General features: G+C 46.1%; 2 protein-coding genes across 2 annotated transcripts in view; one reads left to right on the forward strand and one right to left on the reverse strand.

The window, feature by feature from the left end:
• Positions 1–1,345: 1,345 nt before the first annotated feature.
• On the reverse strand, positions 1,346–18,123 carry TBCCD1 (TBCC domain containing 1). The gene is made up of 8 exons (XM_027861985.1): positions 18,019–18,123; positions 13,150–13,530; positions 11,124–11,279; positions 8,785–9,151; positions 6,003–6,189; positions 5,356–5,853; positions 2,640–2,788; positions 1,346–2,190 (listed from the first exon to the last, which is right to left on the reverse strand). Exons 2-7 carry the CDS (start codon positions 13,483–13,485, stop codon positions 2,659–2,661), a joined length of 1,674 nt encoding a protein of 557 aa, XP_027717786.1. The 5' UTR covers positions 13,486–13,530; positions 18,019–18,123; the 3' UTR covers positions 1,346–2,190; positions 2,640–2,658.
• Positions 18,124–18,754: 631 nt separating this feature from the next.
• DNAJB11 (DnaJ heat shock protein family (Hsp40) member B11) overlaps positions 18,755–21,192 on the forward strand; it is a 28,815-nt gene continuing 26,377 nt past the window's right edge. Inside the window, exon 1 of the mRNA XM_027861986.1 lies at positions 18,755–18,882. Within this exon, the coding sequence (XP_027717787.1) occupies positions 18,815–18,882 (68 nt within the window). The 5' untranslated portion in view covers positions 18,755–18,814. The remainder of the gene's footprint in view (positions 18,883–21,192) is intronic.

The raw sequence follows: 21,192 nt of genomic DNA on the forward strand, positions 1-21,192 counted from the left end.
TTTAGACATAAAGGGGGATATAAGCAAATTAGGAAAGCATGGGGAAAAAAAGAATTACCTGTCAGATCTATAGAGAAGGGAAGAGTTTATGACCAAATAAGAGATACAGAGGATCATCAGAGGTAAAATGGATAATTTGGATTACATTAGATAAAATGCTGTTTCACAAACAAAAGCAATGCTGCCAAATTTAGAAGGAAAGCAGAAGACTGGGGAAAAATTTTTATGGCAAGTTTCCCTGATAAAGGTCTCATTTCTCAAAATATGTAGGGAATTGAGCCTAAAATTATAAAAATTAAAACCACTCTCCAACTGATAAAAGGTCAAAAGATATGAACAGGCAGTTTTCAAAAGAAGAAAAGCTATCAATAATCATATGGAAAAGATGTTCTAAATCATTATTGATTAGAAAAATGCAAACTAAAGCATCTCTGAGGTATGACCACACATCCATCAGATTGGCTAAGATGACAGAAAAGAAAAATGACAAATACTAGAGGGAACGTGGAAAAATTGTTGGTGGAGTTGTAAGCTGATCCAACCATTCTGGAGAGCAATTTGGAACTATGCCCAAAGGCTATAAAACTGTGCATACCCTTTGATCAAACAAAACCACTACTAGGTCTGTATCCCAAAGAAATCAAAGAAAGGGAAAAGGACCCACAAGTACAAAAATAGTTAGAGCAGCTCTTTTTGTAGTGGCAAAGAATTAGAAATCGAGGGGATGCCTATCATTTGGGGAATGACTGAACAAGTTGTGGTATGTGATTGTGACGGAACGCTATTGTGCTATAAGAAATGATGAGCAGGATGCTCTCTGAAAACCTGGAAAGACTCATCCAAATTGATGCAAACTGAAGTGAGCAAAACCAGAACACCGCACACAGGAAGAGCGATACTCTCAGAATAACCAATGGCAAGAGACTTTGCTACTTTGATCAATGTAATGATCCGTGACGATTTCAAAGGACTCGTGATAAAAAAAATGCTATCCACCTCCAGAGGGAGAACTGATGGATTCAGAGTGAAAACTGAGGCATATTTTTTTTCTTTACTTTTCTTGCTTTTTAATTTCACCGCATGGCTAACGTGGAAATACATTATGCATGACTTCATATGTATTTCTTCCCTTCTCAACAGGTGAGGGAGGGATAGAAGGAGGGAGAAAATTTGGAACTAAAAATAAAAATAATTTTTAAAAAATTCACTACTTTAAGCATTTCCCCCTCTTCCTTAAATAAAGGAAAGAACCTTCTCTTAACAAAATGTAAACTTTATTTTAACATCACAGAATATCTCTACTTGAAAATGTCAAGCATAAAGATAGACGCTCTATATTGTCACAGAGAAAGCAAAAATACTTTTTACAATTAATTACAATTTTCAACAGAGAATAAGAAATGAACATTATTTTTTAAAAATTTCATTGTTTCACAGATTAAAGGCTAGATTAGAACAATCCCCATATAAAAATATTTCTTCTAACTTTTATACACCAAGAAATAATAACATATATATACATATATATGCATATTTCCATCAAAAAAGTTTTAAAGACATACCAAACTGCGGTAAACAAATAAAAAATATCTTTCATTAGCTCTACAAGGGGCAGAACCGCTTTGCCTCCAAATGAAGGCTGTTCATTTGTAACCCTATAGCCCGACACTTTACTACAAAAATAACATGGGACTGTTGTCACCACTTTGCCATCTTCAAAATGATAAAAACTGGCATTCTTTGGTTTGTGAGACCCTCATGTATATGGCCAGTTTGTTTCCAATTCCTCTTATACTGTAAGAAGAGAGTAAGAGACTAAATCAAGCAAAAGTCTCCCCTAGGACAATAAAACCCAATGGATTCCAGTGCCAATGGCTGCCCCGACAGCTCATTTCTTAACTTAGCCTTGAAATGCTAGAATTCTTCAATGTGTTGTCCTGTCCCCTGTACCCCGCTTGGAACAGAACAGATCAACATTTTAATATCAGCCACTTGGCTCATATTTCCTCAGAAAGGACGGGAACACACCAGAATCATTAAAATTGGTTTTCTGTGTTAAAATTCACAATACATGTTCATCTATTTTGTGGAGAAAGAGATGGGGCTCACGTGCAATTCCTTTTCCTGCTGGGTTCCTCCAATCTCCCGTGCTGCCTTGTCTGTTCCCATCAGATATTCCTCTCTTGATACCTAACAGAATAAGACAAAACGGTGTGATAAATAACCCCCTTCCCCTACGTGTTAGCATGAAATGTCCGCCTGGTTTCTGTCTCCACCAGCGTGGTCTTTCATTTTGCTCACAGGCTACCAGGGAGCAGAAATCAAACGTTCTTTTGGGTTAAGTTTGGAAATGTACTAGGCACATGTGTGTTCCTGAGAAAAATCAGCCATCTCTCTGGAGCAACTAAGGAGAAGAGGGTTGGAAAAAGATTCATAAAGGATAAATAGGACCTAAAGGGGGTGGGAGAGACGACGGGGACAAGAAAAGCAGCCTGAAGACGGAAGTTTAAAGAAGACAATCCTGCCAGGATGGCCGGCCCTAATACCGCCAGCTTCGCTTGAGCATTTTTTGTTGATTTATTCCTTGCTAAAATATAGAAAGTGTTTCAAAATGTCCCATTATGAAAATAAAGACCTACCACGGCTTTGTGGGATGTCTCATCCCGCGGCCTGTTTGGAACCTGCTGCAGGAGGCACCAGACTGTCCAGCTGCTGGCTTTGTCCTGTGTTAATCAACCATTCATAAAACTTGTTCTCAACCAGCACCTGGAATTGCTTCCTTTGATCCCTAAAATGTGGAAGATGGGGATGGAGAAAATAGGGATGGGGAAGGAAAAAAACAATCAGGGAATTATTAGCTCCAAGGATAATAACATTTTTTACCCCACATCATCACAAGTCACATGAATATCTCTATTGGCTGAGCCGTTCTCAAATTTCCATTTTCTCTCCCACTAAACAGCCCCCATCCTGGGGACATCTAGACTACCAAAACAAAAACCAACCCAAAAACCCAAGACTTCCATAAAATTCCAATCAAGCACAGCCATTTCTTCCTCCTAGTGCATGAGGCTCATTACTTTGCTACAAAAAGGAAATGGCCTGGGCACAGAGGATTCTCTTTACCAAGAGACCCGGGTGCCACCCAAAGTTCTTTGTCCTGCTATCCTTCTATAGGAAGATCGTGCTCCAGTAACTCTCCAGACAAAGCAGTCTTTGCCTTCTCACTGCCAGTCTCACCTGAGACCGATCAGGACAGAAAAGTCCTGTCCAACAAAATACATCGACATAGCCCTTTCTGAACTTACTCCGGACTTTACTACTGTGCCCCAGCAGCCTTCTCCCTCCGCCCCTGTAGCCCCCTCCTCAACAGGATGTCCAGGAGACACCTCAAACTCAACATGTCCAAAACAGATTACCTTCTCCCCAAATCCTCCCCCCTCCTACCTTCCCTATTACTGTAGGGGCATCACCATCAGCCCAGGACCTCAGGCTCCCTACCCAGGTGTCAGCCTGGATTCCTCACTGTCTCTCACCCCCCATATCCAATATGGTGTCAAGGTCCGCCAATTTCACCTCTACAGAATCTCCTGAATATGCCCCCTTCTCTCCTCTGACACTGCCCTCATCACCTCATGCCTGGACTACTGCAATACTTCCTGGGCGGGGGGAGGGTCTGCCTGCCTCAAGTCTTTCCCCATTCCAGTCCATCCTCCATTCAGCCACTAAAACTCAGGTCTGATTATGTCACTCCCCTACTCAATAAACACCAGTGGCTCCCTATGGCCTCTAGAAGCAAGCACAAAACCCTGTTTGGCATCTAAAGCCCTTCGTAGCCTAGCCCCCTCCTCCCTTACCCTCCGATCCATAATCCTTGATCCACCCTCAGTTCTGGGCCTTCTCTCTGGCTCTCTCCTCTGCTCCAATTACTGATCTTGCTCACTTCCTTTAAGTCCCTAAGAAAATCCTTCCTTTTATTGGAAGCTTCCCCCAACTCTTCTAAATTCCAATGCCTTCCCTCTGTTAATTATTTCCAATTTATTCTGCATAGAGCTTACTTTGTATGTATTTGTTTGTTTCTTGTCTCTCCTGTTAGACTGTAAGCTCCTCGAGGGCAAGGAATGCTTTTTGACTCTTTTGGTATCCCCAGCACTTAGCACAGAGCCCAGCATACAGCAAGCGCTTAATAAATGTTTACTGACTGACTGACTTTTTCCATTGATGAGTTCCTGCCCAAACCTCTGCTGTGAGAAGGGTCCAGACCGGCCCTCCTTCATTCCTTGGACTGTGCCACCATGTCCCTTTTCTTGGCCTTTCTTGGCCTTTCTCTGAATTCCCGGTGCCTGGCATGGGGCAAGCTTTCAGTAAATGCCTGTTGACCGACGACTGACCAGTGACAACTTCAGGTCGCTGAATTCAGCAAAAAGGAACAGATACTTACTGAACGACTGCCAGCAGCTATCCAATGTCATCCAAACTTCCCAAGATAACCAATCACAAACTCATGGAAATCAATACAAAGATGAGAGGTTCATTATTAGGAGGATTAGGTATCAAGTGCAAACTACTCAGTCCTCTGACAACTTGCCCCACCAACCTTATTTCAGTTCTTGTGCCTCCCCTGTTCTCCTCACCACCTCTGACCTCCCCACGCTCTCTTGAGCTTTCACACCTTTGCTTGTGCTCCTGTGCCTACTTGGGAATGCTGTTCCAAAACAGCTCTCCCTGGCCATGTCTTTTTTCATTGGAACGTAAGCTCTTTGAAGGCAGTATGCGCTGTCTCGCCTGCTTGTATCTGTATCCCTAGCATTCAACACAGTGCCTGGCACAGAGCAGTAAGTGATTAATAAATGCTTTTTCAGTCACGCACTCAAATTTTACAGCTCAAGATCTAATTCAAGCTCTGTCTCTGCCCTAACACATCTCTGATGATAAGGCTAATTTCTTTTGCTGAATTTCATCCACCGTTACTGTCTGTACCATACAACCCAGCACTTAATTTTCTATTGTCTGGTAAAATTCTTTGGTTGCTTCTTGTGCGTCAACCTTATTTCCCCACCTGCATTATCAACTACTCACAGGTAGGATGTTTGCCCCGAGCTGCCACGGTATACGTGGTGTACAGCAGGGCTCCTTAAACTTGGGAGTCTTGACCCAAGTTTAAGAAGAGCGGGCGTACAGCATTCAGGAGACGCGCTCTGCTGAAACAAATGGACACAAACAAGTCTGTACTCCAAGACTTTGAGGGAAGACTTGGGTCCTCTTAACAGGAAGATTGCAGTGTCGATGATTTGCAAAGAAGCTGGTTATTTTATGCAACAAACGTATTTTTGCTACTAGGAAGGACTCACTCACTTTGTCAAACCTGCCTCCTTCACCGTCTTCTGCCAGATGTGTATCTTCTGTTCTCGTTGGCTCAGTGCCTTCTGATAGGCTGGTGGGAGACCCCCGGGAATCTCTGTTGTGTCCCCTTCCATCTCAAACGGAATCACAAACACATAGAACTCACAGGGGGACAAGAGTCGGAAGATCCTGGCATCGTCATGCTCCCTGCACACAACCATCGGCTTGTCCCAGTAGTTGGGCACGGTGGCAAGTCCGGTCTTAGCCATGTGGTCTTCAAGCATTGGGTAATGAGTATGGAAAGGTCCGAATGTTACCATCTGATTACCAGACAGGAGAAGAGGGCGTGTGGGTGTCAAGACGTGAAAGGTGCAGCCCGTGGTGGAAGAGATGGACAGACGATGGCAAACAGCGATGACCTTCACGTTGTCACAGCTGTGGAGGTGAAGAGTGGTTTGCACAGGCCCCAGGACCAAAGTGCTGCTCCTGCACTTCTCCACGGTCACAGATCTGAGAAACAGAACAGCAGCAAGCGTCAACCAGAGGCCCCTCACTTTATGAAAGTAGAGCACCTGGACCAATGGGAAATGTCACAAAACAAAGAGCATACCACTCCCGGATCAAAAGAAACGCAAGAGCGCTCAGACGAGCTTGCTTACCGTAAGGGGGACAGAAGGTATATAAAAGATTCATTGCAACGGTGAATCTTCACGTGGGCCCCGACTAAGGTCTCTGAGCTCTTGGCCAATGTCTGCTTGTACACCTGGGTCATTACCACAATGCGGTGTATCTTGGGGGCCACGTGTGTGTTACACGCAATCTTGGCTCTCTTGGTAGTTCCTTCAACTGCAAACAAACACACACACACACACACACACACATACGATACAGTTTAATGAAACAGTTTACAATGGAGCATTAGTGTCAAGAGATATTCATGTACATGCAACAAGCACGCTTTACAATGAGGCGAAACAAGGTCACAAAATGTGACCCAGGGCCCACCAGAAACCATGTTTCATTTCCCAACTGAGCCAGACAGTCTCTTCTTAGAGTCCAAAAGTCTCCAGTTCCGGAGATCCGATCTCCCCAAGGCCAATCCAACAGCTGGGGTCAAACCCACCATCTGCTTTCCTTGTTGCTAAGCTGCTGAGCATTGCTGGAAAAAGCTGCAGAATCACGTGGATTTGGCACAACAAATTCATGCTCCTAAACTGAAATGGGCCTTCACTGCTTCCAAGCAGAGCTTTTTAATATCTGCTGAATTCATCCTGTGCCCTGTTCCAAATACCTTCCATATTCCTAAAGCCCCCAATCCTACCCTCACCTTCCTCACTCTCACCTCCAGCTTTACTGAGCTGCTGGTCCTTTAAGCATGAGATCCTGGCTCAACAGTCATCACGTGAACATACTGTTATAGGAAATGAACTGGATCAACTTTGACACGCTTGCTACAACCGAGACCGGAAGACAACAGTGAGCTGTAACTAAAAGGGAGGAAGGCCCACAGGTTCTGTTTGCAGGGGCAAATCAAGGAGCTGAATTGCCCAAGGGCAACAAGAAACATTAATTTCCTGGGATTTTTGGATCCCTTTGTATTGCAGCATGCCGGGTAAGTGCTGCAAAGACTCCACCGTGAAAACAACTGCCTGGATTACTGCACTAGCTGTTGGGGTGCTTGCCTCCAGGGTCTCTCCCCACTCCAGCCCATCCTCCATTCAGCCACGAAAAGAATTTCCCCACAAACTCCAGGGGCTCCCTGCGGCCTCCAGGAACAAAGAGAAAACCTTTTGCTTGCCATTCAAAGCCCTTCGCAACCTGGCTCCCTGCTGCCTTTCCATTCTTTTCACACAGGACACCCCAACATATGCCCCTGGATGCAGTGCTCCTAGCCTCCTGGCTGGTCCACCAATGAGATTCACCATCTCTTGGCTCTGGGCCTTTTAAGTGCTGCCCCCAATGCCTGGAACGCTCTCCCTCCTCTGCTATGATTACTGACCTCCCTGGCCTCCTAAATCCATTCTACAGAAAGCCTTCTCAACCCCTCTTAATTCTAGTGATTTCCCTTACTTATCCAGGATATAGCCTCTTCTGTCTCTATTTGTTTGCATGTTCTCTCCCTCATTAGAATGTGAGCTCCTTGAGGTTAGGGACTGTCTTTTGCTTCCTTCTATATCCCCAGTACTTACCACAGTGCCTGGCATACAGTAGGTGCTTAATAAATGTTTATTAATTGATTACATACACAGATGAAAAAGCAGAGGATTCTGCAAAGAATCCAAAAAGAACAACCAAATCAAATCAACCTACCTGAGTAACATCAAATACAAATAAAAGTGGATAAAAGTAATGACTGAGAAATAGCCAGCTGGAAAATCTTAGTCACGAGTAAGGCAGGCGAGAGGCCACTGTATGTGAGTGTCCAGTCTAGACACTACGAACACTTTCTTTAAAAAGAGCTTCGGAAGGTGCTACACTTGGCAAGCACCAGTAACACTACCAAAAAACAATACTGATTACCTGAAACGACTCATTACTCCAGTGGGAGTTGTTCTCAAATCAGCTGCGTAGAGTCAGACTACTGACTTGTTAGAGAAAAGATCAAAATTAATAGTGAAACGAGAGGCATAAAAATGAGGAGAATACAGTGTAATGAAGGCAACTGCAGCCTGACCTATTTAAACAGGTCACTGACACTGAAAAATGGGAAACGGATGAAAGAAAGGACAAAGACACGAATTACAAGTTTCAAGCAAAAGTTTAACCAATATAAATCAAATGCCTTAACAGGGAGCCCCAAAGAGCCTAAAAACGGCTTCCGTTAACAAAAACCATGAACTACCAGCCGGGTCAAGAAATATAGCCTCCAATGACACCAGTTTAGAACAGAAATTTATTAGCAAAATCTCAGAGAAGGATGATTGAACATGATTGCTTCATAAATAAGAGGAAGCAGTTGGATTTGATGAGCAACGTGGCTTCAAAAGGAGGAAGAAACAAGGGAGAAGAGGGAAGAATTAGCTGAAATAAAGGCCGATGAGAGAACCAGCAAAGGCTTCCCCAGGTCGTCATTGAAAGATGAGACTGGAAAAGATCAATTAAAAAATGTTTTTAACTAATTCATTTCAGCATCAAGGGCAAAGCAGAATGTATCACACTGGAACTTCAGCATCACAGTCCCAGATAAGTCTCTAGACGCAACAGAAACGGCCTTGAACGAACGAAAATAGGAAGAGCAGAATAACAGACATTTGTTTAAATATCTTAGACCATCTCCTTGAGATTGGTGTACTTTACGACAAAAGTCTCCAAGCAAAAGAGGGACTTTGCCCCTCCTGGGTATCTTTCTTTTTTGAGGTTAGACACGGAAGACACAGGGCCACGTAGACCCCAGGAACAACAAGCCATTCCACTGGAGACGCACGAGGCCTTAGAACCTACCTTGCTGGGCCCAAGCCAACTTCTTCCCAGTCTTGAGGCAGGCAGATGTGCCAAACGGGTTTGTGGTCAAACAGCACTTAAGCCAGGCTTCCAGCTTGGAGAAAGAGAAGGTTTTGGAAGTCTTGGAGAAGCCGCTTTCTGAATGCAGGGGCTGCCACAGTGCAAGCTCGTGGAGCGGATAGACCTTTCTGGCTTTGCTGACTGTGCCTTCAATGAGAAAGCTGAGAGCCTGCACAGCTTCGGGAGAGACCAGGCTTTTGTGGGTGGAGTGGGAGGCATCGGTGAGCTGCTCTGGGTCCAAAAGGAGCTCCAGGAGGTTGGACAGGTGATTATAGACAAAGGCCTGGTGGCTGCAATCATTCCAGGTCTAAAAAAATCACAAGAAAGCAGCCTTAGTGAAGGGAAGAGCTTTCATAAGACATAAACACTGGACTGGAGCAGGGGTGGGGAACCTGTGGCCCTCCAGGTCCTCAAGTGAAGCCCTTTGACTGAATCCAAACTTTAAATCCAACTTCTTTCAGTCAAAGGGACATACCTGAGGACCTAGAGGGCCACATGTGGCCTCAAGGCCAAAGGTTCCCCACCCCTGGACTGGAGGCAACTAGGTGACTCCGTGGATAGAATGCCGGTCCTGGAGTCAAGAAGACCTGACTTCAAATCCAGCCTCAGACACTTACTAGCTGTGTGACCCTGGGCAAGTCACATAAGCTGTTTGCCTCAGTTTCCTCATCTGTAAAATGAACTGGAGAAGGAAATGGCAAACCACTGTAGTATCTTTGCCAAGAAAACCCCATGGGCATTACAGTCCACGGGTGACTCAACAGCCACAACAACAAAACATAGGATCAAATAAATTCTTTCTGAAGAGTGTCTGCAAGATGGGGAGAAAAAGGCATCCGAAGACGGATTTTCACCAAAGCACCCTTAAAGTCGCAGATCAAACACACTACAAATGCAAACAATTACTCAAAACAGACATTTGGCTGGCTTAGGAAACACATTCCTTAATCGTCAAAGAACAGTTACTTCACCACCCTTTGGTAGAATCCATGCAGTGTGTAGCTTCAAGAGGGGCAAGGACCCCCACCGGACCAGACGAAGTCACAACACAACAGGCATCTCAGTAGGGGTCCAGGTCCTAAGAACATCATTTCCAAATACCACAACAATTTCCCCGGCACATCCCGGCCCTTCTTTCAGGGGGATCTAACCCACTAATTTCATCCATGCGATACGGGTCAGGACTTCATAGAGAAGCCATATTCTGAGAGAGCCGTTTATGGCAGTGAGAGAGGAAGTGATTTGTCCAGAGTCACACAGCTAGTAAGTGTCAGAACCAGGACTGAAAGCGAGGTCTTCCTGACTCCAAAGCTGGCATCGTGCTGCTTCTCCTGGGATCACGGAATGAAGGATTAGATACTTTTTTGATCCTCACGACCTCTCAAACATCTACAAAATAGGAATTATGCACAAGATGGTACAATTTCATCGGTCTCCACGGCCTGACACTAAGAACCACGGCATGTAACAACTCAGCTCACATGCTATGGCAGGGCTGCCTCACCCAGCCCACAGGCTTGCCACAGAACTCAAGTCTGCCCCTTTGGGGGCCATCCAACAAAACAAGAGAGTGACACTGTAGCACCCCACAATGCGCTGCTTATAAGGAGCACACCTGAAAAACAAAACCATTCAGAGACTCCAAATGAGGGGTGAGGACAAAACTGTTCTATCAATCATGTGTCAGACAAAGCAAAAATAAACATTCCCAACATGAAAAGAGATAATGACATTTGGATGAAAAGAGCCGCAGCTCATATGGCTTTTCCTATAGCACTTCAAACTTTCCAAAATCCTTTTAGAGACACAGGTGAACCATCTTTCAAAAAAGTCACCATATATCAATTTTAAATGTTCCATGTTCACAGGACATTGTTAAATTTAGCTTTGGACTGCAAAATCACCTGAAGACTGACACTACCCATTTGATCCCAGCGCCTGGCATAGAGTAGGTGCTGAATAAATACTTTTTTTGATTGACTGGTCGATAATAAATGTATTAATGGGAGTTCAAAAGCATTTTGCAAAGATAACAATAATCTTATCAAATATGCAAATGGCAAGGGCTCACGTATTTTTAAAGGATGGAAAAGTGAACCACACGGAAATGTGGGCGGCTTCTCCACCAGTCAGTACAGGAAAGCTGGGGGCCCCTCTCCTCTCTCACCAGCAGATTACTGACTCAAAAATGAATCTCAGACTAATGGATCACACAGCTAGTCTGGTCGACGTGGGGTCTGTTCACAAGGCAATCACAATGTCGGAACCACAGTAAATACCTTATTATGACAGATGGATTTCCCCGTCAAGTCAGGGGACGCAGACCTGTTTCTAGGACTTGGCCACTCTTCTCCAATCAAAGACGTTCTTAAGGAAACTTTATTTAACTGCTGTATATACAAAAATAGCAGGAACTGGAGGGTGTCCACTGAGAGCTGGCCAAGAAAGAAATAAGAAACCGTCAACCTGTCTATCGACAAAAACAACCACCAGGCTACATCAAAATAGAGCACGGCTGTATTCATTTCACCAGAAGATAAACAGCCGAAGTGTGAGAATCATTCACATGTATTCATATGTGTTTTAGTTAAAAAGCTGCAGAGCTTTCAAAAATTGAACCAATTACCTAAAAAGCATGCAGATACACAGCTGAGGGGCTTCCAATGTCCCTCCCAAAAATGACAACAAAATGTTCTATTTAGTAAAATTTTTTCAAGTTCTTTGTTTTAAAAGTTATAAAGTCAAAAATCATTCTAACAAAACCTGATTATCATCTTAAAATCAAATTCTATATTATGTATAATTCACAGGCCCCACTAACAGTTAAATCTAAACGAAACTGAAAAAATACAAGGAAGTCTGAAATTTCTGAGAAGCCCTCCTTCCTGAGCATGTCATGATTCTGGTAGAACAGAGACAAAAACAAAAGAACAAAGCATTTCAAAAAGATGAGTACGTTTGCACAAGTAGAAGATGGTCAAAATGCCCTATTTCTTATGATCCATTCAAACTTGTTAGTCAGATGGTGAGCCAAATTTGCTTTAGTATTTAATACTCTGGCCATCATTTGGGTAATTAGGTGTCCTGGACAATGTAGGAACAATTTCACGTCCCCTGGTCTGTCTTCCAGAGCATCCCTTTAGATTTGTTTTTCCAGAATGGTAACAGGTTCACACTAAGTCATTCACAAATGTACCTGAACCCCTCTAGACACCAAAGGCTGATACTTGTCGAGAACACAGTCCCTTACTGAAATTTAAAGGGAACAAAGAGTTGATTCTAAACAGGAGAGAATGGAGCACTTCTTGCCAAGAGACCAACCCAATTATGTTACACATGGGGTAATCCTGAAAAGTCAAGAGGTATTTGGGAAATGCGATTTTCAAAAAATGTGAGTATATCTAACCTCACATGGTATGTGGAATAGCAAATAAAGGACAGAAATCCATATACACCATCCACGACGTCTGGGACCAGGCTGCTACTTGACTCTGGGGCATTCTCATTTTCCCCTCAAGAGTTTTCTTCATTTCAGTTTCCTGGTCAAAATTCTAAGCTGGCATCCTGTTCTTTTTTTCTAGCTCACCACAAGGTAGCAATGGTTCTTTAGCTGACTATCCAATGTGAGTTATTTCACATACAGCACATTGAAAATGAAAAAATAGGGCATACTAAGCTGGAAGTTAGGAAACAGTTACTTTTCCTGGCTGATCTTTTTTCTCGATCACTCCATCACCAGAACTAAACATTTTCTGCCTTTTGTTGTTTTTAGGTTTATTCGCACGATTGTGTGATATGCTACAGACTGAGAGGACAGAGCCTGCCTCAGAGTCAGAAAGAGCTGACCAGACCTGATCTGTGGGTTGAAGCTTCTGACGATTATTTATTCCTACAGGGAAATCCACCTCTTGGTGCCCCAGGAAGCTCCTGAAGACAAAGAGCTTCTTCCATCAATGAGACCACAGCCTGGGGCTGGCCCTGCTTCCAAGGATTCTGAATTTAGAGTAGTTTCATTTGAAAAATTAACTAGCTCTTCAACCTACTCACTACACAGAAAAAATAATTAGTCTTCCCTTCTGGGCTAAGAAGCTGCCACCCCCAAACTGCTTCCCTCCTCCATGCGATCCCTGCTCTGCTGCTGGATACGGTGACTGTCATGATGCTGGACCGGCTAAGATTAATTCAGAACCAAAGTCGCCAACTGCTCTGAGGCCACAGTTGGCCTCCCCAACCTACACGCTGCAATTGTACAAACTGTGGTTTCTACACTGTTTGAACCACAAAAATATTGGGACAAATACCTACCTTACTCCTCTGCTTCTCCACATCCTCCTCACACGTGCAGCTGGATACCAATTCGGCCCACTCCAGATGCTCCTCTGGGGTCCTCGGCACCAGACTATCAAAGATTTCAAAGTAAAGCCAAGCAATGTCCCTGGCCAACTGTAGCTTCCCACAGGCGATGTGCCTCCACGTGGGCCAGAAGAGGCGTGGGAAACCTCCCTCTCTGGCTCGGGTTCGAACATAAGTGGATATCTTTCTAAGATAGTGAAGGCTGAATTTGGCTGGAGGAGGCAGGGGCAAAGTGCCCACTATAAACGGTTCTGTTCTCACCCACAGGTGGACAGCTGAGTGCTCCATTTTAATCCAGACACCATCTGTGTCTTAAGAGGCTCCTTTGCAAATCTAGGAAACAAAGTTTCTGTGTAAATCAACTGGAAACAAAAACATGCATACATTTACCAGCGAGACGCTGACAACATATTTAACTATTTTCAAGTGAACAACAGACGGAAGCAGCGCAGAGAGGCCAGCAGAGTTTTGGCAACATCGAATCACAGCCAGCCGGTACTACTTAACCCAAACAATTCCTACCTGCACGGTTCGTGCTAGCTGTTTCAGACGAAGGAAGTGCAAGAAGCGGGAATTTGTGCCTATGGGGTTAGGCTCATTCTCTGTCACCAGGTGCTAGCCCATAAGAAGCCTAGTGTGTTTGGCTGAAATTAATGCAATGATTTTGTAAGATTACAGAAAGGAACTCAGTGGCGGAGTCTACTCCCTTCATCTGACAAGTGAGGAAACTGAGGTCAAGAGTTCAATGATACACCTATCGTCTCTCAGGCATTATAAAGTCCTGCAGGGTTAGGGAAAGACAGCAGATCATGGAAATGGTTTAAAAGGAGTTCGTGTGCAACAGCCCTGGGAGTCTTCTATGTCGTAAGACAATCTCACAAAGAATGGACGACCATGAGCGGAAAAGCCAGCCTGAGGAGAGCCTGCCGAGACCAGAGGAGGCAGAGTTATCATCTCCAGGACATTGAAGGGTGAAAACAAAACCCAGAAGACAAACGGAAAAGCTGCCAAGACTTTCGCAATCCAGTTTTTTCTCCATCAACAACAGTGGAGTCAGTGTACTTGGCCTCTGACAGTGACCCTGGATGGACTTTTAAGGGGTAGAAGAAGGCTAGATGCAGGTAAGAGTGCCAAGAGGAGGTCCACACCAAAGCAAGCACCATTAGGAGGGCGATGAGGGATCGATTCTCAAAGGGGGAAAATACCAATGGTGAGAAACAAAATCTCGGCCCCATCAATACCAAACACAGGTGAGCAAGAGAACAATGGCGGCTGCTGCTGCTGCCCACCCACCCACGTGCCAACTTTACAACTTCCCTGAGAATCGCCTCCACAGGCACTGTCGGCATCCTCAGAATTAAGGGCGTTAGCGGCAAACCAGCAGCCTTTGGCAAGCACTATTTCCCAGTGGACCACATCTGTACCATTACACAAAAGACAGAATATATGGTGCTTATTTGTTGGCTTTTTAAAAGCATGTGATTTGGCAGAGAAAAATGCCACCTTGAGCACGGCTCTTTCCTAGAAGGTGTCTCCCACCCAATCAGTCAGTCAGCCGGTCAATAAGCACATTTCCAGGATCTACTAAATGCCAGGCACTGTGCCAAGTGCTGGAGATACAAAAAGAGGCAAAAGACATAAGAGATAATCATGACCAGCGACCCTGTGATCAAAAACATCAAGTGAGGCACGCAACAGGACGATGCACGCTTGCCAGTAGTATTGGCCACTGTGATGGAAAAGCTCCCTAACTGCTTATGAGAGGTTGGCCTGACTATGCACACGACAAAAACCAAATGGATGAAGAATATTTATTACTCAGATTATGACATGCAGTTAAATGGACAAATCCTAACTCCCGTCCATCAGTATGTGTATCTGGGAGAAATAATACAAATAAAGCAGTTGGGGCCACAATTAAATAGTAGAAGAGTCAGCTGGGTTGCCTCCAGGAAATTACAAAGTTCACAAACTTATCCCAGAAACAAAAGTCCATCTTATTAACAACAGTTGTTAATGTCCATTTGTGTGGTTGTGAGACATAGTGCACAATAATCCCTGAAGAATTAAAAATGACACACAGAGTGGTTGTCATAAGGGTGGTTGGGGGCAGGTTGCAACATACGACACAAACCAATGAAGAACTCGGATGAATAGGAGTTAGGATACCATCAGGGAAATTGTGATAGAAATGGAAGACGGATCAGTTACATGGTGAGGAATGACAGATAGACAGCCCGAGGGCTCCAATGATGTCCTCAGATGTCAGGAGAAAGTAAAGGAGACTGCCAACAGATTAAATGGACCTCTGCTAGCAAATTTATGGAAGGACACGGAAAAGAGTCATACAGGAAAGGGATGGATGGGTGGCAATCCGCAATGCCAGTGAGATTGCCTGGATCCATGAGATCACAGATCTGAGAGAAAAAGCAGATGAGACTGGAGGACTTGAGATTATCATGATCTCAATGTAATACAAGTGTGAAAGTATCAGACAAAAAAAACAAGGCAAGTCATTCAAGAGACCTTTTATACAGAGCCTTCTACACACTAAACACTGGGGAGGCCGGTTCTTACCCTCAGTGAGCTTATACTCTACTGAGAGGGATATAACAGATACAGATGGGGATAAGCTAATTTGAAAATAGGATAATTCAAAAAGAGATCATTAACAGCAGAGGTGATCCAGAAAAGCTTCACACATCAATGACACCTAAGTTAAGTCTGGACGGAACAGGCCCTTAGCCTGCCTTATCAAGTCCAGAACACAGACGTCTATAGGCCAGCTGTGCTCTACCACGGTCAGACTATTTATCATGTCCCATTTTAAAAGGAACACTGAAAAGCTGCCATAAATTTAGAAAAAGGCAATCAGTGACCTTTTCTGGTTGTGATACAGACTCACCTGACTGTTTGGAGATTCACGACCTTGTTCCAAGATCATGGCAAATCACCTGAAGTGCATTACCAGGACTATGAAGGTACCGGAAAGTAACGTGGAAGGGGCATGAGGGATCTCCAACAGAAATCTTACCCTGGATGGGCTCGCTGAGGACATCGAATGGCAGTGATGCCAGGGGAAGCCAAGTCACTGATGACAGAGAGAAATTTCTGAGACCATCAGCATATCTACAAAATGGAAATGGCCTGAAGATGTTCCATGGCAGGTCTGCTGATGCTGCCTAGGGCTAAGGTGATCCAGAGGGAAAACTTCCTCAGTTCCATAGGTTTCTTCTAAGAATTTAAGGGACAGGGGAGTTTGTTTCTCCATTTTCCAGCCCTGTTTTATCTTGCTTGTTTCTCCATTTTCCAGCCCTGTTTTATCTTGCTTGTTTCTCCATTTTCCAGCCCTGTTTTATCTTGCCTTCTCCTCAACCTCCACACAGTCAGATACATGCTAGTATTCACCTACATCCCTGCTGTCCATAAGAGTATTCCTCCTTGCTACTGAATCTCCTGGATGAGGAAAATGTCACAGGGCTATATTGGTCATTCTGAGGAAACCGAGGGGCAGAAACATTTCAAAAACCATCAATGGAATGTTATGTACCTTTCTTTCCTTCCCTGTGGGAAAAACTAAAGACTAAAGATTTTTTTTTAAAGGCTCTAGTGCTATTTTGGAAAAGTTATCTATTCTTCTTCACTGAATAATTTCCCAAACTGTTAATAAAATGAAATAAGGTTGGAATAAATTCTGCCTCTGAAGCACATCAACTAGGCTATTGTGCTGAAATCTTTCCCCTCTGGAATCCTTGGAAGACAAGCCAACTTAACAACAAGGCGGTTAAAAGAACTGAAAACTATGTCTGTCACATGAGGATGGATTGAGGGAACCAGAGATGTTTATTTTGGAGAAGAAAAAAACATAGAGGGAACATGACAATTGTCTGCATACACTTGAAAGGCTGCTGTGAGGAAAAGGGATGGAACTTGTGTTTAGTTGCTGAGGGTACAATTCCGACAAATGGGAGAAAGCAGAAGTAGATGTCAGGTTCAATATAAGAAAAGTTTCCTGATTAGTTTCCCCTGGCTTCAAGCACAGGCTCCCTGAATGAGAGGTTAGACAGGATGAAATCTGAGGTCCCCAAAGCTGTCCTAACTTTTCTCCTTTTGTTTTGTTTTGAAATCATCCTCAAAAGTGAAAAGATGGTGGGTTTTAAGGCAGAAGGGGCAAGCTGGACCACTAAAGCACCCTCCCAGAGACCCCCCAGCTTCCCATCACTCCCCCATTGCCTAGTGCCTTTGGGATCCAGCATCTGCTGTACCCTCCAGACCCCTGGGATTCCCACCCGGGTCAAGCCCAGGGGCACAACCCCAGGACAGGGGACAGGGAGACAGATTTGGGTTAAGTGTTAGGGGGGGGCACTCACTGACCTGCAGGGAGCTTACCCCAGACCCTCCCCACTCGGAAGGGCCATATGACGACCCCCCCCAACAGGGAAGTTGTCAGACCCTCCTCCAGAAGGGAAGCCGTGAGCACTGAGCCCCCTCCCCCGCAAAAGGAGGCCGTGCTCTACGGCCCCCCAGACCTTTCCCACTGGGGAGGCTGCATGACCCGCCGCTTTACACGGGGAGAAGCAAATGAGGCCATAGGGCCCCCTCCCCAACTGGGGACAATCTGGTACCCTCCCCCTCAAATGGGGAGGCCGGAGGACCTCCTCCCTTAAAGTGGAGGGCATGGGACGACTCCCCTCCAAAGGGGGAGAACCCGAGACCCCTCTCAAATGGGGAGTCCTGGAGCCCTCCTCTCTTAAATGGGAAGGGTGTCATAGGTCAACCCGGGACGCCCCACCCCCACAGACCACCGGCCCTGGACGTTACCTGCAGTGAGCGCCCAAGCAGAGCAGGGGGCGGGACGCGAGGGACTGTCCTGACACCCGCCTGCGCCTGCGCAGAGTCTTCCTCTGCGGAGGCTGAGGGGAGCCACGGCGCAGGCGCGGAAGCACAGCAGGCGAGACTCCAGTCCGCCGGGAGGCCTAGAGCGGCCTCTTCCAGCGGCTGGCCGAGATTCGGACCGGGCGGACGCGAGATCACGTGGCGCTTCTCGGCTCTCACGTTGACAGCCCCCGCCTCGGAAGTATAACACTGAATTTCTCTCGGCTAATATCCATGGTGAGGGCTCAGTAAAGATTCAGTTGCAGTTGACCCCAGACTTTGAAAAAACCTAACCCTCCAGTTCCCCAGACAAGGACTGCCGTAAAACTCCCGATGATTGGCTCGAGATTAGGTAAGAGGGGCTACCGCTTTTAGGGATTGGCAAAGGGAGACAGGAGGCGGGGCTCACAAAAAGCGCTACTGCTCGCAGTTGGCCAGCAGTCCGTCATTTTGCTCCAATCCGAGAGCCGCGTATTACTATGGGAAAAAGAGGGGGCGTGGCGACGCCGGTGACGCTGCCGCCTGTGATTGGTCAGCCCTAGGATGCCGCTCTCCTGGTCCGTCCCTCACGGGAACGCGATCTAGGCGTTGAAGTGTCCGTCGGTGATTGGCCACAGCGCCGGCACGCGCTGATGCCCTAGGCGCTGATTGGCCTGACTCTGCATCGGCCCCGCCTCCCGCGGGGAGCGGGGACTCCCGGGATAGGGGAAGAAGGTGCGGGCTGTCGCTGAGGAGACTGACCATGGCCCCGCACAGGCTGGGCGGCCTGTGCCTACTGCTGCTCTACATGCTCGGAGCCGTGATGGCGGGGTGAGGAGAGCGGGGCCTCGGCGTGGAGGGCGTCAGGAGGCAGGGGAGGAAGGATCGGGGAGGCTGAGGGAGGGAAGCGCTGCCGGTGATGGGGGGCGATGGGGGAGGGGATGAAGGGGGCTGAAGACTGAGGGGGGCAGAGCTGTCTGGGAGGGGGCGGGGACGAGGGGGACCGGGCTATGCTGGGGGACGAGACGGGGGCAGCGTGAGGGGAGCCTGAGGAGTGAGGGGATAGGACTGTCTGACCGGGGGGCTAATGGGGGAGGGGATGAGGGACACGGAGCTTTGTTGGGGGGGCTGAGGACTGAGAGGTCGGGGCTGTCGGTGGTAGGGGAGGGGATGGGGGGCAGCGTCAAGGGAGGCTGAGGTTGGGGGGGTGGGCAGGGCTTCCTGTGGTGGGGGAGGGGATGAAGGGGATGGGGCCGAATACTGAGGGGTCGGGGCTGTGTGTGATGGAGGAGGGGATGAGAGGCAGGGGGCTGTGTTGGGTGGGGGTGCTGGGGCCTCAGGGGGCAGGGCTGCCTTGTTAGGGGAGGGGTGAGGGGGGACAATGTCAGGGGAGGCCGAGGACTGGAGGGCAGGGCTGCCTGTGATGGGGGGGGCCTCTGTCCTGGGAAGAGAGTGATGGAGGGAGGGTGCTGGGGGTGGGGAGCAATGTCTGTGATGGAGACGGTGAGGGAGGGACAAGGCTGTCTGAGAAAGTGAGGAGATGGGGATGGGGGGCACATCTTTGTGCTGGGAGGGCAGGGTTGGGCAGGTTGAATGGATGGGGCAGGAGGGGAGGAAAGCAGTGTCTGCTGGGGGCAGTACAGGAGAGAGGTGAAGGGTAGGACGCCATGGGGGGATGAGGAGGTGAGAGAGCAGGGCTTGGCTAGGGGTAATGTTGGGGAAGCTGAGTAGTGAGGGGAGCAGAGCTCTTCTGAGAAGGGGTCAGTGGCAGGTGCAATGCCAGGGAGTGTCTGGAAAAAGCTGATTAGGGATAGACTTATGGGAGACATGGTCATTATCTGTCAGGTGGGAGTAGAAGTACATTTGTTTTGCTTGGCCCCAGAGGACTGAATTAGGAGTCAGCAGGTACAAGTGGCAAAATGGCAATTTTAGCCCTGAGGAAAGGGGAAAAAAAACAAGAATAAAATCCTGCTAATAAGTAGAGCTATCCAGAAGTAGTATGGACTGCCTCAGGATGTAATGGATTGCATCCAGTAGGTCTTCAAGAAAAAACTCAATAAGCAAATTTGTAAGTTAATGTTGCAAGAGACCATTTCCTGTAGTTGAAAATGTTAAAATAGTTTTACAGATTTTCAGATAGGTACTCAATATTTTAAACACCTTTGTGGATATTTGATAACCTGAGACTGATTCAGTTCTTTTAACTAGAGTCTGATGGGAAAGAGAGCCTTTGACAGAACTCCTAGGTTCCAGGTGTTCTGTACAGAACTGGGATATGTCCTGGAGTAGAGCACTTCTACCTACCTTTACTGCTTCGTTTCTGTTTTGCTAGTATCATTGTTACCTACATTTGTCAAGAATGACCTGACTTTCCCCTGAAAGATGAGGATGAGTGGTGCTTATAATTTATTCAGAATAACTTGTACAAGGAAAGGAAATGATTCTAGAAGGAGGAACCTTTTTCAAGAACTTGGTCCCAAAGTATCTATCCTCCCCATCAGTGAGGTCACTATGACTTTAGGAACCACTCTTTCCTGAAGCACTAGACTATTGGTGAACTTTTACCAGTTCTTGTGAATTGCCTTTGTCTACTAAAAGTAAGTTAATGCGTAGCTTTTTATAAAGTTTTAAGCTTGCATAACCCTTTTCTCATGAGGCAGGAACTGTGTTAGTCTCATTTTATGGATGAAGCTTAGATGGGCCAAGTCCCCTGCAGGCCGCATATTGACTTAGAAAACCACGATTAATGTTATCTATGCTGTATTGTATTATTTATTTTCTCAAACATTTCCCAGTTACATTTTAATCTGGTTCTGGCCATCATTGGGGAGTTTTGTGGAGTGCTTACAGTGACACTTCTGGTTTAGATGACTCGCCCAAGATCATACAACTAATCGGTATCAGAGCTATTGAACCCAGAGTTCTCACTCTGAATCTAGAACATTTACTGAATCACCTTGTTGTAAACTGGGCATGCCAACAATCAGTCATATTCCTTTCTGTTGTACTACTCAAGAGATGTGATAGTGAGGCTGTTGTGTTGGTTTTTTTCCACTTAAACAAGAACATCAGAAATCATAAATTCAAATAAATGAATGTGGTTCCCTTCAGAGTAGTCAAGTCGCCTTGGGAAGCTGCATG

The sequence above is a fragment of the Vombatus ursinus genome, unplaced genomic scaffold (assembly GCF_900497805.2).
Source record: "Vombatus ursinus unplaced genomic scaffold, bare-nosed wombat genome assembly UNPS02014768.1, whole genome shotgun sequence".
Classification (NCBI taxonomy): Eukaryota; Metazoa; Chordata; class Mammalia; order Diprotodontia; family Vombatidae; genus Vombatus; species Vombatus ursinus.

Coding starts and splice junctions, on each gene's coding strand:
- TBCCD1 (XM_027861985.1), bottom strand. CDS start 13,485: ATGGAGCACTCAGCTGTCCACCTGTGGGTGAGAACAGAACCGTTTATA. Junction 11,280..13,149: donor TGGAGAAGCAGAGGAGTAAG/GTAGGTATTTGT, acceptor TTTCTTGGCCAG/CTCTCAGTGGACACCCTCCA. Junction 5,854..6,002: donor TACCTTCTGTCCCCCTTACG/GTAAGCAAGCTC, acceptor TCTGTTTCTCAG/ATCTGTGACCGTGGAGAAGT.